The sequence below is a fragment of the Pseudochaenichthys georgianus genome, chromosome 3 (assembly GCF_902827115.2).
Source record: "Pseudochaenichthys georgianus chromosome 3, fPseGeo1.2, whole genome shotgun sequence".
In the NCBI taxonomy this organism is placed as follows: domain Eukaryota; kingdom Metazoa; phylum Chordata; class Actinopteri; order Perciformes; family Channichthyidae; genus Pseudochaenichthys; species Pseudochaenichthys georgianus.
In genome coordinates this window covers 14,204,793-14,218,736 of record NC_047505.1, presented here as the reverse complement: position 1 = coordinate 14,218,736, position 13,944 = coordinate 14,204,793, and the positions used below count along the sequence as shown (strand labels likewise).

The 13,944-nt window shown below is 39.5% G+C and overlaps 1 protein-coding gene and 1 long non-coding RNA gene across 5 annotated transcripts in view; both read right to left on the bottom strand.

Annotated features, from left to right (window-relative positions):
- LOC117465777 (myocyte-specific enhancer factor 2A-like) overlaps nucleotides 1-13,944 on the bottom strand; it is an 89,984-nt gene that overhangs the window by 18,810 nt on the left and 57,230 nt on the right. For 2 of the 3 annotated variants that reach the window (XM_034108796.1, XM_034108805.1), the window contains exon 4: nucleotides 10,201-10,260. The exons of the other annotated variant lie outside the window; for it this stretch is intronic. In XM_034108796.1, coding sequence (XP_033964687.1) covers nucleotides 10,201-10,260 — 60 coding nt within the window. The remainder of the gene's footprint in view (nucleotides 1-10,200; nucleotides 10,261-13,944) is intronic. 3 annotated transcript variants of the gene reach the window in all.
- On the bottom strand, nucleotides 384-2,341 carry LOC139435532 (uncharacterized). 2 transcript variants are annotated; one of them, XR_011644775.1, is made up of 4 exons: nucleotides 2,174-2,341; nucleotides 1,444-1,522; nucleotides 1,238-1,349; nucleotides 384-949 (listed from the first exon to the last, which is right to left on the bottom strand). It is a non-coding gene; the product is annotated as an uncharacterized lncRNA (long non-coding RNA). The 2 variants fall into 2 exon arrangements; XR_011644776.1 differs by having other exon boundaries at nucleotides 1,238-1,346.

The window sequence follows — 13,944 nt, the reverse complement described above, 5'->3', positions numbered from 1 at the left end:
AGCGTCATACTTCCTGAATGAAAAGTGCACTTTAATACTAGTCAAATATGAAGAAGTTAAACTTTAAACATCCATGACTTAAACACTTGATCAGGATCAAAGCCACAGAGCTGCAGCTGCACGGTGAACACAGCTGGGAACAGAACAAGTGTTTGAATGCGTACATTAACAGGTTCATGATATCACTGCCCCGTCTAACACACCATCTGACTTTCATTACATTTGACTCGAGTGTTTCCTCAACTTAATGTGTTGCTTAAAATAATACTTCTGCATCCAGTCTGTGACGCTGTGAGTGTTGCACGGCCAGATACGGCTCAGCTGACTCAGATAAGGAGATATATGATACATTATGAAGTGATATGCCGCGGACTGTACTTAATGTTACTCTGATCCGGTTACTTATGTCGTGGCAGATATTTAAGTAAGCTTTCTTAACGCTAATGTTATAATAGTCAGATTGCTCTGAAGATGGAGGTGATATTCTATTAATGTTCACACAGTCAGTGATTTTTGCCGGCCGTCTTTCCTGCAACGGCAGCTTTTCTGTGTTTCCTTTCTCCTGTGACTTGATCGCTTTAAACTCCGCACACTGAGCTCTGATTGGTCAGCAGGCAGTGCTTTCACTGAGTTGAGCTCTTAGCCTGCAACCTAACCTGCTCCGGGGCAGTTTAGCCGTTCAGCATAAGTTACCATGGAGATCTAGCCCGCTAAAAAGAGAACCAGCTTCGTAGGACCGGAAAGCCGGAGTTTTCCCTGAAGTTAGCCGCGAAGAGAACATCCTGCTTCGTAGTACAGGCCTCAGGACTGACTGAAGACATGTGGAACAGAGGACAGGCATGGTTCCATGTACAGGAAACTGGAACTTTGAACAGGTGTTTTCATCTTTTCTGCCTGAAGATTCACAAGTTCTTGATCAGGTGTTTGATGTGGGCTGGCATGATCCTTTCTGCAGCGATAAATAAAGAAAACAAAGATTTTTTTTTTAATAATGGTAATGATGGTAACAACAATAATATTAGTATAATTATGTATATAGCACTTACACAATTGCAAAGTGATTCTCACAACAAAAATAAAGAACAAAACAATATCAACAATAAAAAAACAAATTATTACAGGAATGTTGAGACAAATAAATGTTTTTTCAGTCTTTACAATGCACTGTCGGAAATGACCTTCCAAAGGCTAAATTCAAACTCAATACCATAAATAACTGGGTACCAAAGTGCTTTACCTGATAGAACACGCTCCACACGGAGCAGCAACCATCCGGCTCGGCCTTTTGCTGCATATCATCTCCTCCCTCTATCTCTCTCTCTCTGGTGTTAGGTTCCAGTAGATCTCTACTATCCAATAAAACAGAAATTCCCCAAAAAAATCATATTAAAAAAGTTAAAAACAATGACTGGCTGTTGGCATTGAAATGGATTAGAATCTCACCTTTTTCCTGGATGTCAGGAAGGCTATGGAGTCGTTCCCTTCAAGTCCGCAACCAGTCATAGGAGTTCAAATGCAAAGCCTGAATGATGACAAAAGCGAGAGACATACATTTTACAATTATATTTTTAATTCATACCAGAGCAGTGTGTACAGGCCCTGTACGACATGCAAAGAACAGATCAAATCCCCTGACAGACTCACACACTTTGGTGATCTGATAATGTTTCATTTTTTAGCAGCAAAGTAACATGTATGTCAGACCCAACTCATTTACAGTATGTTTTGCATCTCCTCAACAATGGTCTGTATAGTTGAGTAGAAAAAAACTGTCCCTACAATTTCAGGTAGATTAACACACATTTGTAAGAAAAGTTTACAATGAAGCACAAAATCCCTCTTTGTATTAAGCGAGCTGCCACAGAAAGTGCAGCTTAACATGCTAACCTTTGGTGAGCTACAGTAAAGCTAACTTCATGCTCAACACAAAACCTTTAACGTGCATTACATTGACGATTTTAAACACAACTTAACTTTCTCTACTTGTAAGATAACGTTTAGTTAACTTACCCTTAAATAACTACATCACGTTTTTCAGTGGAAACACAAACTGCAGAAAACGTTAGCTGCTAACTGTTGTTAGCTAAGACAGCTAGCTCTTAAGGGAAGTAACATAGCCTCATGGCAAACGTAAGGTTGAGTTAACGTAACGTTGTAAGAAAGCAAAACGAACCTTCGAGAAAGCGTTTACTCTCTCTCCTTAGCGGGCATTGTTGATTGTTCGAAACACGATCTCTTGATGTGCTGCCCCACACATCGTCGGTTTCATCGACCCCGGGTTACCTGGTCTAGCAAACGTCCGCCTCGTACGACGCACTTGTTTTGTCCATATACGCAACATTTGATCATTATTTGGCCACAAAAACATCCCATAACCAGATGTTGAGACGGCCCCACATCCCCATACAACATATCGCTTGCCAATTATTCTTGGCGTCTTATTGCTGTGCATCCTTTGTCGTAATATTTGGCCCTTCAATGCATTCAAACGGGACTGAGCTCAGCTGTGTTCCACTCATGACGTCACCGCCGGAAATGGCCGAAGTTGATGTTTCCGGCGCAACGAACGATTGTTACTAACTGACAACTTTTGTATGCTGTTATAATCGTGATTTATTAAAAATAGATCAATAATAAAAAAATCATATGGCACATTCCACAATACAAATGCAACCTCTATCATATACTAAGCCCACTAACAGGTGCTAAAAGCATTTCGTAAGCTCTTTAAGTATCATAACCATGGCGGTTGCTAGACTAGATGAGACCACTAAACGTCATCTTCTCGAATCCATTACAAGTCTGCCTTTAGCTTAGTGATTGTGATGTGAAGTCATGCAACAACCATGTAGTTCTTAAGAACTTCTTTTATAGCCAATTGTTGGCTATTGATTCTGCCGATTGCATTTACACTTCAACAAAGTGGTATCAATATGCGAAAATGTTTCTGCTGTAAAAAACGTGGACGTATTATAACGACGTTTGTTCGTCACAGAAAAAATCACATTAGCTTTCAGTCAAGAGAACCCTTGCCATTTTTACTTCTGGGTCCACCTATACAAATATGTCATCCCTCACCACCATGGTTCAGAACATAGACAAGTGAATTGATGTTTGGTAATTTACAGCACCTGGACTTCGATACAGCCGTCACTGTAAAATAATACAATCATACGGGCAACATGCGAGCCTGAGAGATGATATCACTCCTCTGGTATCCATCATCTCATCTCTGCTCCTCGTTACATTACACGTCATAGCGTGAAAAGGACAGACCGACACACCAGCCAGCTGACTGTCTGTCTGTCTGTCCACCACATGTCCTCTGCATTCCCAGACACTGGTAGTTATTAGGAGCTTTAAACACACACTTGCATGTCTATTTTCACCACAGGCCTTAAACTACATTTAACAACTGGTGACCACAGAAGTCTCACGCTCAAGGCCTGCTCAGTTCAACAACTGCTGATTTCCACACTAGTAAACATCAAGCTGGCTGGTTTGAATTAGGGCACACGTAATGTTTGGCTTGGTCAACTTAGGAGAAACGTTTGTTTGGTGGATCCTTTTTCTGACAATTATGGCATGTCTAATTATGGGAGTGTGCATTATGTGAGTTGGCGTGTAGCAGTGGCAGCAATTTGTTTTTATTAGTCAAAATGACAGGTGCCAAAGATTTTTTTTTATCTTGCTTTAAAATAAATCTATAAATCATAGATAATATTGCACTGATACATATGGTTAAGAAAACATCAACTCCTGTATTTGTATGGAAAAGTAATGCTCAACTGGTTTCTAAACTCGAGCTCCATCATCAGCAATGACTATTTCACAAAGATATAATACTCTTTCTGGATTCTTTGCAGACATCAAATGCCAATGGTAAATCAATAGAGACAGGCGAGTTGAGTGTTCCAATGTATCAATTAGAAAAGCATTTAAACTGTATGTGCAATTGTTCTGTTATGTCAAAACGATATGCATGTATCAGCCTTGTTCTATGTTTTTGCTCTGGAATACTTGTAGTTCTTCCTTGGCACATGCAACATCTTTCCACAATGTATTATTACAATCAGATCCGTAGCTTTTCTGTAATCCTGCAGACGAACAGAAAATAAACAGAGGAAAACCAGAAGAGCATTCGGAAAGTTAACCCTAACCCTAGTCATTTGAATCCACTCCAAAATGTAATGGGTTCTTTGTTTGCCAATGCTAAACCCTTCCACCAAGTTTCCTGACAATTGGTTCTCCCATAATCCTTCAGACAAATAAAAACAAACTGAAAACATCACCTCCTTGGCAGAGATAGTTAGGTTGTACTGTATAACATTTCATATGTATTTCCTCCAGTGGTTTACTGGACCTGCTCCTGCTACATTAATTAAGCCCCGAGCCTGTTTTTTAGGTCTCAGGCTCGAAAATGACATTCCCAGAACAAATTACCATATCTTTCCTTCTAAAAGGGTTACATTAATAATCTTTTTTCTCAAAGCAAGGTTACACCTGTGAGTTGGATGTAGAAGTGTCAGAATCAATATAGATGTTTTTATTTTAAAGTCAATTCAGATTGAACACAGTACAAAAATGTAAATTATTGTGCCCATCCAACAAAAAAACATTACTTATAGTGAAAACCACCCTTGAATGATGGGATGGTAGACTAAAAGCTTTAGGAATCCAAACTACAACATATAATAAGTACCCTGTATCAAGATTGATGCAAAACAAGTGAAATGTGACCTTTTTAGAGAGATTTAGCAAAAAAAAACAATTCTGGGGTCATTTGGGTGGATTTTCCATATCTCTTTTTAACTGTCAGAGCCAATGGAATCGAGGGGATTTCCCACATACACACACATTACTAAATAAGCAGTGAGAGTGACGCATAGCCAAAACAGGAAGCTGCGATAACTCTGGTGGCTACCTTTAGCAGCTAACTTTTACTCTCCGATGTTTACATAAAAATGGAATTATGGATTATAAATTTTAAAAAAATATTCCACATACACATTATTAACCTATGGATTAACCAATTCAGCCGCGTTTTTTCTCATTTTAATGCCATTGAACACGTCTTTTTATCAGATTGACAGCTACGGTGAGCTACGTAAAGGTACGTGTTGTGATGTCTGTGTTTGCTTCCCCTCTCAAGAGTTCGGATCACTCAGTGATGATATATATACCTAAATAATCTGTGGAACCTCAGCTTTAATCGGATATCTTGTATGTGCAGTTACGATAAGTAATAAGGGTATCATTTATCTTGAGTTCTGTGCCAAAGTGCGTTAGCATTTTTCGCTCAGGGATCATTTAGATGCTTCTTATGAGACTTGTGTTTTGTTTTGGTAAAAATGGTTTGTATCGTCAGTTAGCTGAGATTATTCCCGTTAATCTGGTATAACACATTAATAGGTTCTTAAATATTAAGATGCCCTGAGACACAGTGTCGTGAGAAAGAAAAAAAGCCCCCGCCGAGGGGGGCTTTGGGGCTTAACAGGAGCGCACTGCCGTTTGTAATGTCAGTTCCCAGCTCATTGCAGGGAAGTACATAATCAAAATCTGGCTGTATGATTGCAATCATAACATTGTAAATATCTGAAAGAACATTGTAAATGGGATGTACATGGGATGCTGGAATGCGCTGTCAGTTGACACAGCTCCAGCACATTCCAACAATTATATATTTAACGCATAATGACTTGGCAATCATTTATTAATGACATGAGGAGAAATGAGCCAAATCACAACAAATGGAAAGTTCTGTGTTTGCTCAGTATCAGGAGTTTGTTACTCTACAGTCATTCTCTCTGACTCAGGTGTGAACTGACCTCTTCACTACAAAACGGAGGGAAAGGGACAGCTGTTTCTAATAATGTGATCACTCTTTTAATGTTTTACACCAGGGGTGCCCAACCGGGGGAGATTCCCAGTCGATCGAGAGATGTGTCTAAAAATAGAACAACAATATTTTATCGTTAATAACATAATCTTCCCGTGCCAGAATAATGCACTTGAACGCACCAAAGCTTTGTGATTGGCCGGCGTGACCCCATGTGTAGGGGCGTGGCTGGTGGGCAGTCGGCACTATTTCACTTGTTGTCCGTGTCAACAGGAGTGACAGTCCGCCCACACACAAGGCCGCAATTATGGCAGAAGCAAAAAAGCCCAAAATATATAATTTTTACTCCGAGTGGGAGGATGATCATTTTTGTATCTATTCCAATTCAAAGTCCATCTGTCTCATCTGCAATGCGAGCGTGGCTTTATCGAAGAAGGGTAATTTAGGAGCGGCATTTCAAAACAGTGCACAAACGCTACGAGACGGAATTCCCTCTTAATTCTGTCCTACGCTCCAAAAGGGGAGGGGCCTGAAAGGACAGCTAAATGCACAGCAGTCCATTTTCACCAGGCCCAACAACAAGAGCAAGGCTGCTCCCATAGCATCTTATCGTGTCTGTCACGTTCTTGCGAAACACATGAAGTCTTTCAAGTTAGATACCGTTATTAATCAGCTTTAAGTTTTAGTTTGTTTGAACTTATTCATTATAATTATTGTACAAAATGGTATAAGAATACAAACTTACATTGATTATATAGTCTATTATCAATTCAGGTTAAGAAACTAGTGTTGCTTGCATCCTATTTTAAAAAAGGCATTTCTTTTTATACTCGACTAAAATGCAACAAAAAAAGGGTTTGAGTCTTTTCTTTTTTCCCTGTGTCATATGTGGCAGCACTGTTCAATGTTTCTTGAAAACATTACCCACTGTAGTATGTGACGTGTGGATAAACTCCAACTCTGTATCAACAACACTGTTGTGTAACTTCAGTTAAATACCTGTATGTGTGTAGATTAGAAAGAGGTAAGATAAAGGATCTGCAGTATTTTATGGAGTATTAAAGGTCAGTTTTATACAAGTAGTGTGTATTTACCTGGTAGTAGGCTGTCAGTAATGGCTACGCCTCTCTATTTGGACTGGTAGATCTCGGCAGACTGGCAAATTTAAAAGTAGCTCTCGGTTCAAAAAAGGTTGGGCCCCCCTGTTTTACACCATGCTCAGGTAGCAGTTCATCTTAAAACATGGGCGCGGGACAACTCTTATGGGAAAGGTTGTTTTCTTTGGAGAATGGACAGCATGAGGGCACAGAAGGACACAGGGAAGTCCCATGAGTCCCATGTCTAGTGGGATTTGGTCCAACACACCTCCCACCTCCACAGATGCTGGTTTAAACCACTACATCATGTCTGAGCACTGACGACTATCTTAGACACTGTGAGAGTGTGTCTCTCCTTATCATCTCAAATGTCAAAGTGGGCTTTAATGGATCTCCAGAGGCATGTGGATCTTTGTCGAGGCACGAGCTGCAACGTTAAGCATCTTAACATGTGATGGTGATGTCTTGTTGCTGTTGGGGCTGCATCAAAGATAAAAAGAAGCCCCCCTCTTTCCCCCTAAGAAAGTCCTGTTGGGTGGTTGCCCTTTAGGCAACGACTAGAGAAGGCCAAGTATTGTTTGGAGATGTGATTCGACACTTCCAAGCACTTTCTGAAGATTGATTCTTTTCATGAAGAGTCTTGCTCTGCTGTATGCCAAAGTGTCAGGTTTTAGTGGGTTGTAGTTTTTTCACTTTCTGTGATGGTTCTCATTTATCTGGGGCGCATACATCATTGCATACCTTGGACGGCCGTTCTGTTGTTGCTGAAACTCAACTCTGCTACACACAAACCTGGCTCATTATTATGACAAAAGTAATCTGTCAGTGATATTAGTTGACCAGTGGACTGGCTGTGGAGTTGTTTTAGCTGGCAGACCCTCATCATTTAACTAAAAAAGAGTCTTCTTGGCATCCAACTTCATATTAGGTTGACTTTTATTTCCTCTATATGGAGATAGATTTGAATGTTATTGCTTAAAGTAAAGTATTACAATTCAGATTTGACTATAAATCATTACACATCCATCCTCATATATTTCTGCTATCATCTCATCAAAAAGCATCCATATCTACCCAAAAATAATGTAACCTTTATTAATTTACAAGCACTTTGAATTGCCTTGTGTTGAAAAGTGCTACAGTATATAAATAAATGTGCCTTGCCTATAAAAGGTTGAACTGAGGTATCATGACAATAGAAAAGATCCAGAAAGTGGAAAACACCCACTTTTGGAAACACTGTGTAAAAAACAAAGGAGACCATTTGCTTATCCGCCTGATGATTTTCCAGACAAACAATGCAGTTGAATGTTCGGTCATCAGGTTCATGATGAGCAGTGTATGAATGGGTTTTAATGCTGACTTCTGTTGTCAAAGCGTTTTGAGACTCAAAGACTAGAGAAGCGATACATAAAAGCAGGCTCTTTACCGTTTACTATTGATGAGTAAAGTCACAAGATTTACCGTTTACTATTGATGAGTAAAGTCACAAGTTTTGTCGCTAGGCGCTTTTTTAAACCAAACCAAAAAAATCTCTAAAAGAGGTCATAAAAAGCTCTATGAAAAAAAGAAAAATTAGAAATAAGTGTGTTTTATAAACACTATTTATTTCCTCTCTGCAAAAAATGAAAATATCTCATTTAATATAGTATTTTTATTTGTATTGAATCGGACCTTGAGACGGGAAAAATAAGGAGGAATTCATGGTGCAAAGCGTGGGCCTTATTGTAAATTCATTTCTTAGATCTGTGGCACAATAATGGTGGATGGCTGACTAAGTATTAGTCAGCCATGTCAGCGTGTTAAAAAAAGTATTCTAGCAACAATCAACCTAAACAAAGTAAGTAACCCATCACAACAGCGGAGTCAACAGCTAAGACAGATGTTTCATTATGCATCCATTTATTCCACAGATACTCCCAACAATGATTTCTTTCTCCTTTGAAAATGAATGAAAAACCCTGCTAATCGCTGCTTTCTAAAGGCCCTGTCACACTGTCCCGAAATTGACACCCGATGGACACACGATAAAGGAAATGTTCAAATTCGGCTGTGATCGTAGCAACATCGGGCCATTCGTGAGGGCATCTTAAGCCATCGTATGACCGCCGGTGGAGTTTCTCACGCTGCGGCAGCAACTTCGTGAGCGGCAACTTCGTAAGGCACTCGTGAGGGCATCTTGTCAAGTCGTGTCATCTTCGTGTTATCATCGGTGCATTCGCCCTCACTCTGATCGGGGCGAATGCCCGATGGCACCGATGATAACAAGATGCCCTCACGATGGCCTTACGAAGGGCAAAATTGACACACGAATTCAACACGAAAATGAACCTTCTCAAGGTCCTTCGGCAATTTTTTGGCATGACAAAGATTTTGCCACCGCTCACGAAGTTGCTGCCGGAGCCTGAGAAACTCCACCAGCGGTCATACGAAGGCTTAAGATGCCCTCACGAATGGCCCGATGTTGCTACGATCACAGCCGAATTTGAAGATTTCCTTTATTGTGTGTCCATCTGGTTGTTTTATCGCACAACAAAATCATGTAAACATATTATGTAAATAACCCAATTTCTGTTCTGTGAAACTAAAAAGGATATAATATATTATTTTGAAGGAGAGTTGACAGGAAGTTGTTGTTGCTTTGGAAACAACATTACGGAGAAAACCATGAGCGTAGGAAGCATCCTGAATGTGGGGGGGACATTTTTAACGGGGGGTGTGGGGATCCCCCCCCCACAAAATAAAAAATAGATTTCCTGTATTCTGGTGCATTTTAACAGGTGGTTTGATACTTTTATGTGGCTATACTAGCATGAGGAAAATGATGGGTACATTTTGTAATTTCATCCAGTAGTAAAGAAAGGAAACATATTTGATTATTAATTCAGAGCCGTCTTTGAATTAATAAAAAGCAGTTTAAATGCCCATTTTTTTTGTACAATTATATACAACAATAAATATTTGTGTGCATTGAGAGATATTGTTGTGGAGAGTCATTTATATATAAATCGCAAAATACATTTGTGAATCCTTCTGAGCATTATTAATATTGAGACTGATCTGACTCCATACAGATGTTAAGTTCACCTAGGAATGGTATCATTGACTTAAATGTTCAAATTGCTCTTCTGTCTATATATTGGTCATATGATGCCCCTTGATTGAAATGTTTCCTGTTCAACATCCCCACTGATTTCCTTAAAATTCTGGGATGAGTCCACATCACAATTTACTTTAAACTGTCATTTCCCTTTCATCACTCACCTCAGCAATGGACCTCTCTCCACTGTCCCTGTGTTCTGCCTCTGACTCACTCTCAAGCTCCTAGATGTCAAGAGAGGTGGTGAAGTGATCATTATTTATTGAGCAGTATACTCTTTCACATTAAATCATAACAAGTCATACTGAATGTAAATACAACTGACTCTAAAGTAAGTCCCAGTCTGTGACATTGGACATTTTGAAGACTCAAAGTCCCAAGCAGTAGGTAGAATATTAGCTATCTATGTAATGTGCACAGACAATAAATAGTTAACTGAATACTGGGATGGAAATTGCCTAGAAGCACTCCGTACAACATAAACACACACAAACAGCTTCTGAATGATAAGAAGTATAATTAAAACATAATGCACATTACCATTTTGAGAGAGAGTACCGAAGTTAAAGAACTCAGAAAATAATCTCTTATCGAACTGAGGCTCCAGTAAAACACACTGATCAGTAAGCTGTTTATGAGTATTATCCCGGTTATGATCATATTGGGGATATGGTGTTTACATGAGCACAGAGAGATCGGGTTATTCATGTTCCCTGTTTACATGATAAATACTAGTAACCTGGCATTTCAATGCCTTTTCTCATCTAACCTATTCAGTATTTGTATCTCTCCATCATGACATAAAGACGAAACTCCTCTCCAGAAGTGAGACGCCGCCGCCGCGGCCATCACTGTTAACTGATTAACTGCTACCAGCTGATGACTTACTTTCCTCTTCTTTGAAAAAAATGTTCTTATGTCCATGTTGTTAACCATTTCCTGAACATTTGGTGTGGTACCTCCGCTACCGGCATCGCTTCATACAACAGATCTGAGCTGTCCAACTATGGCAACACTCCTTGAACATGCGCACGCTATGTGAGAATCTGCCTTGGTACAAAGTAGCAGTGAAAACATGGTACGGAGTTTCATTGATTTGGGCATTCTCTCAATAAGCAAGTGGAATGGATTTGATAGTGAAGCACTGACACAGCGCTCTACAAAGTGCGGCGAGTGTATAGACCGATTCACAGACTTTCCGCATGGTAAAAGTGGTGGGGTCTAAACTAATCATTTGAAAAAGTGGGGGGGACTTGTCCAACCCTCATATAATGGCTGCGACGCCCATGGAGAAAACGTAATATTTTCTACATATAAAGACGGATAAAGTAAAGAACAAAGTCTGAAGATATCAGTACAGTATCATAGTACTGTAACATAATTGTTTTTGGTACTTTCATTGCAGTTGTACGTCTTAAATGTAATGTAAATGTTGCCTTCGTGTGTGGTTCGGGGCCATCTTCGTGCGAAATTCACAATTCCATATTCGTGTGTCCATCGGGTGTCAATTTCGGGACAGTGTGACAGGGGCTTAACTAAGTGAGGAGATAACACATTTTAATTAGACTTTAAAAGACAATACCAAACAAAGTAAAGAGCTCTGAAGTATGCTCTTTGTGTGTGAAAATGAAAGTTGCAAGCTGATTGTGGCAAAGAGATAATCATCACGTTCCAACACACAACAATGAATCCAAACAAGCTTTCGTTGCAACACGAGAAGTCTGTAGCAGCCAGTGGGGTATTACCTTTACACATAGGCAAATGTCTTGCTTCATGTTGCAAATGGACTGACCAATATGTAAAAGACCAACCTCTCAGTTTCCAAGCATTGTTTTAACTAGCCTGCTATCTGCGTGACAGACACAGGAAAAGGCAAATAAGGACTCAAAGCAGGCAAAACAATGCCGACTAATGGCTCACACAGGTGTCTGTTTGTGGTTTACAGCAGCAGAACAAACATTATCATGCTGTTTAGAATCAAAGAGAACCGCAGTGACGCGTCCTAAAACCCGGAAGTAAACTCCTTCCGGTTCCTTCGTCAAAAACGCAATGCAATTTCTCCATAGGATTTTGGAAAATAGCTGGAAATAAGGTCTGTGGTTGACACAAATTTAACAGACGGATCACGTTTTGTTCAGCTGGATAATATCCACATGTCTACCCTACTTTTATAATTTTCTAATCATAAATCTAGTCGCCAGAAGCAAAATGCTAACGTTATGCTATAAACGAACGACAGCAGGGTCGCTGCTTCAACGTCACGCCAACTTAAGATCCATATTCAAACATACAGATTTAAAATTGTACAAGTTGAAGCTTTTGTTTGAACAGTTTGTAGGAGGCAGGTACTTGCTTTCAAGCTGAACAAGGGCAAACTAACTTAGCGGGAGTGTTTACGTGTTCTGTGTAATGACGTAAAACGGCCTGGACAACTTCTGGAGTCCTATTCAGCCACTTGTTAACAACCATTGTTTTTCAGACACGTAAACTCTTCAAGAATCACCAGCTGCTGATGTATTTAATGTCGTAGAACAAAACGTGATCTGTCTCTTCAATTTGTTTCAAACACAGACCTAATTTGGAGCTATTTTCCAAAATCCTATGGAGAAATTGCATTGCTTTTTGTCGAAGGAACCGGACGTGGTAAAAATGCTAACTTTTTTAGGACGTGTCACTGCGGTTCTCTATTATGGGCAATATTAATCATGCATTATAACAACCTCTACTCAGTGGTGAAATGTTATGAAGTACATTTACTCAAATGCTCTACCTACAGTAAGTACCATTTTTAGTGTTTCTACATTATTCTACCACAGGGTTTGTAACTTAAAAACCTGGAATCTTTATACTTCTACATTTTGGAAGTCAATATTGTAGTGTTAGTGTTTACTCCACTACATTTATTTGACAGACATATATGTTACTATAGATTGATATAATACATTAAACAAAAAATAAATCAATAAACATTTAATTATAGATTAAGATATATATTAGCAGTATACACATTAATTCAAATGTGCTATATTACATTACATGTTAGACGCTTTTATCCAAAGCGACTTACATACTCAATACTGTGGGCAATCCCCACAAGAGCAATTTGGGGTGAAGTGTCTCAGGGACACAACGACATGCTGACTGCAGTGGGGTTTGAACCCACTGCTATATCTCAATCATGACCAGCTGTGATGAACAAATTAAATCCATAGATAATCATAATCCCGTAATTTAATATTGGCCATGAAGGACTTTTACTTTTAAGAGTTTTTAACTTTAAGACAATATTTTTTCATTTCGTTATTGCTTATTTTACTTAAAGGTTCTTTGCAGTTCTATAACCGTCTTATTTTCCTTGAAAATCAAGGTTTCATTTATTGAGTAAGGTACAGTTGAAATGTGTATACCTGGTAACGTAGAAAGACACAAAGTGAAGACGGAGAGCAGTTGGAAAACTTGAACTCTCCTTAAACTCCCCGCTTTTCACGAAGGTGTTAGCACTTATTTAATAAGCACAGTCTGTTTGGGAAGTTTAGTTTCCTCTACAGCGGATAGGTGTGTGTGTATGTGTGTGTGTGTGTGTGTGTGTGTGTGTGTGTGTGTGTGTGTGTGTGTGTGTTTTCACAGTAAATGCATGCCCTCAGCAAAGCAAACACGCATTAGAAGCTTACATAAACAGCCAGAACGTGAGTCACGATGGCCATTCATTTTTAATAGCAGCCGCAACGAGTACGTGCTGTGACAGCGCTGCTCAGGGACCATGATGCAACAGGAGGGCCCCACCGAGCGGGCGAGCAGCTGGGTCTTATCTTATCCTTAAAAATATCTAGTATGCAGCCAGTAGACCAGTCCACGACTTGTGTACGTTACAAGTCTCGCAGATCATTTGCATTTTAAATATTTCCAGC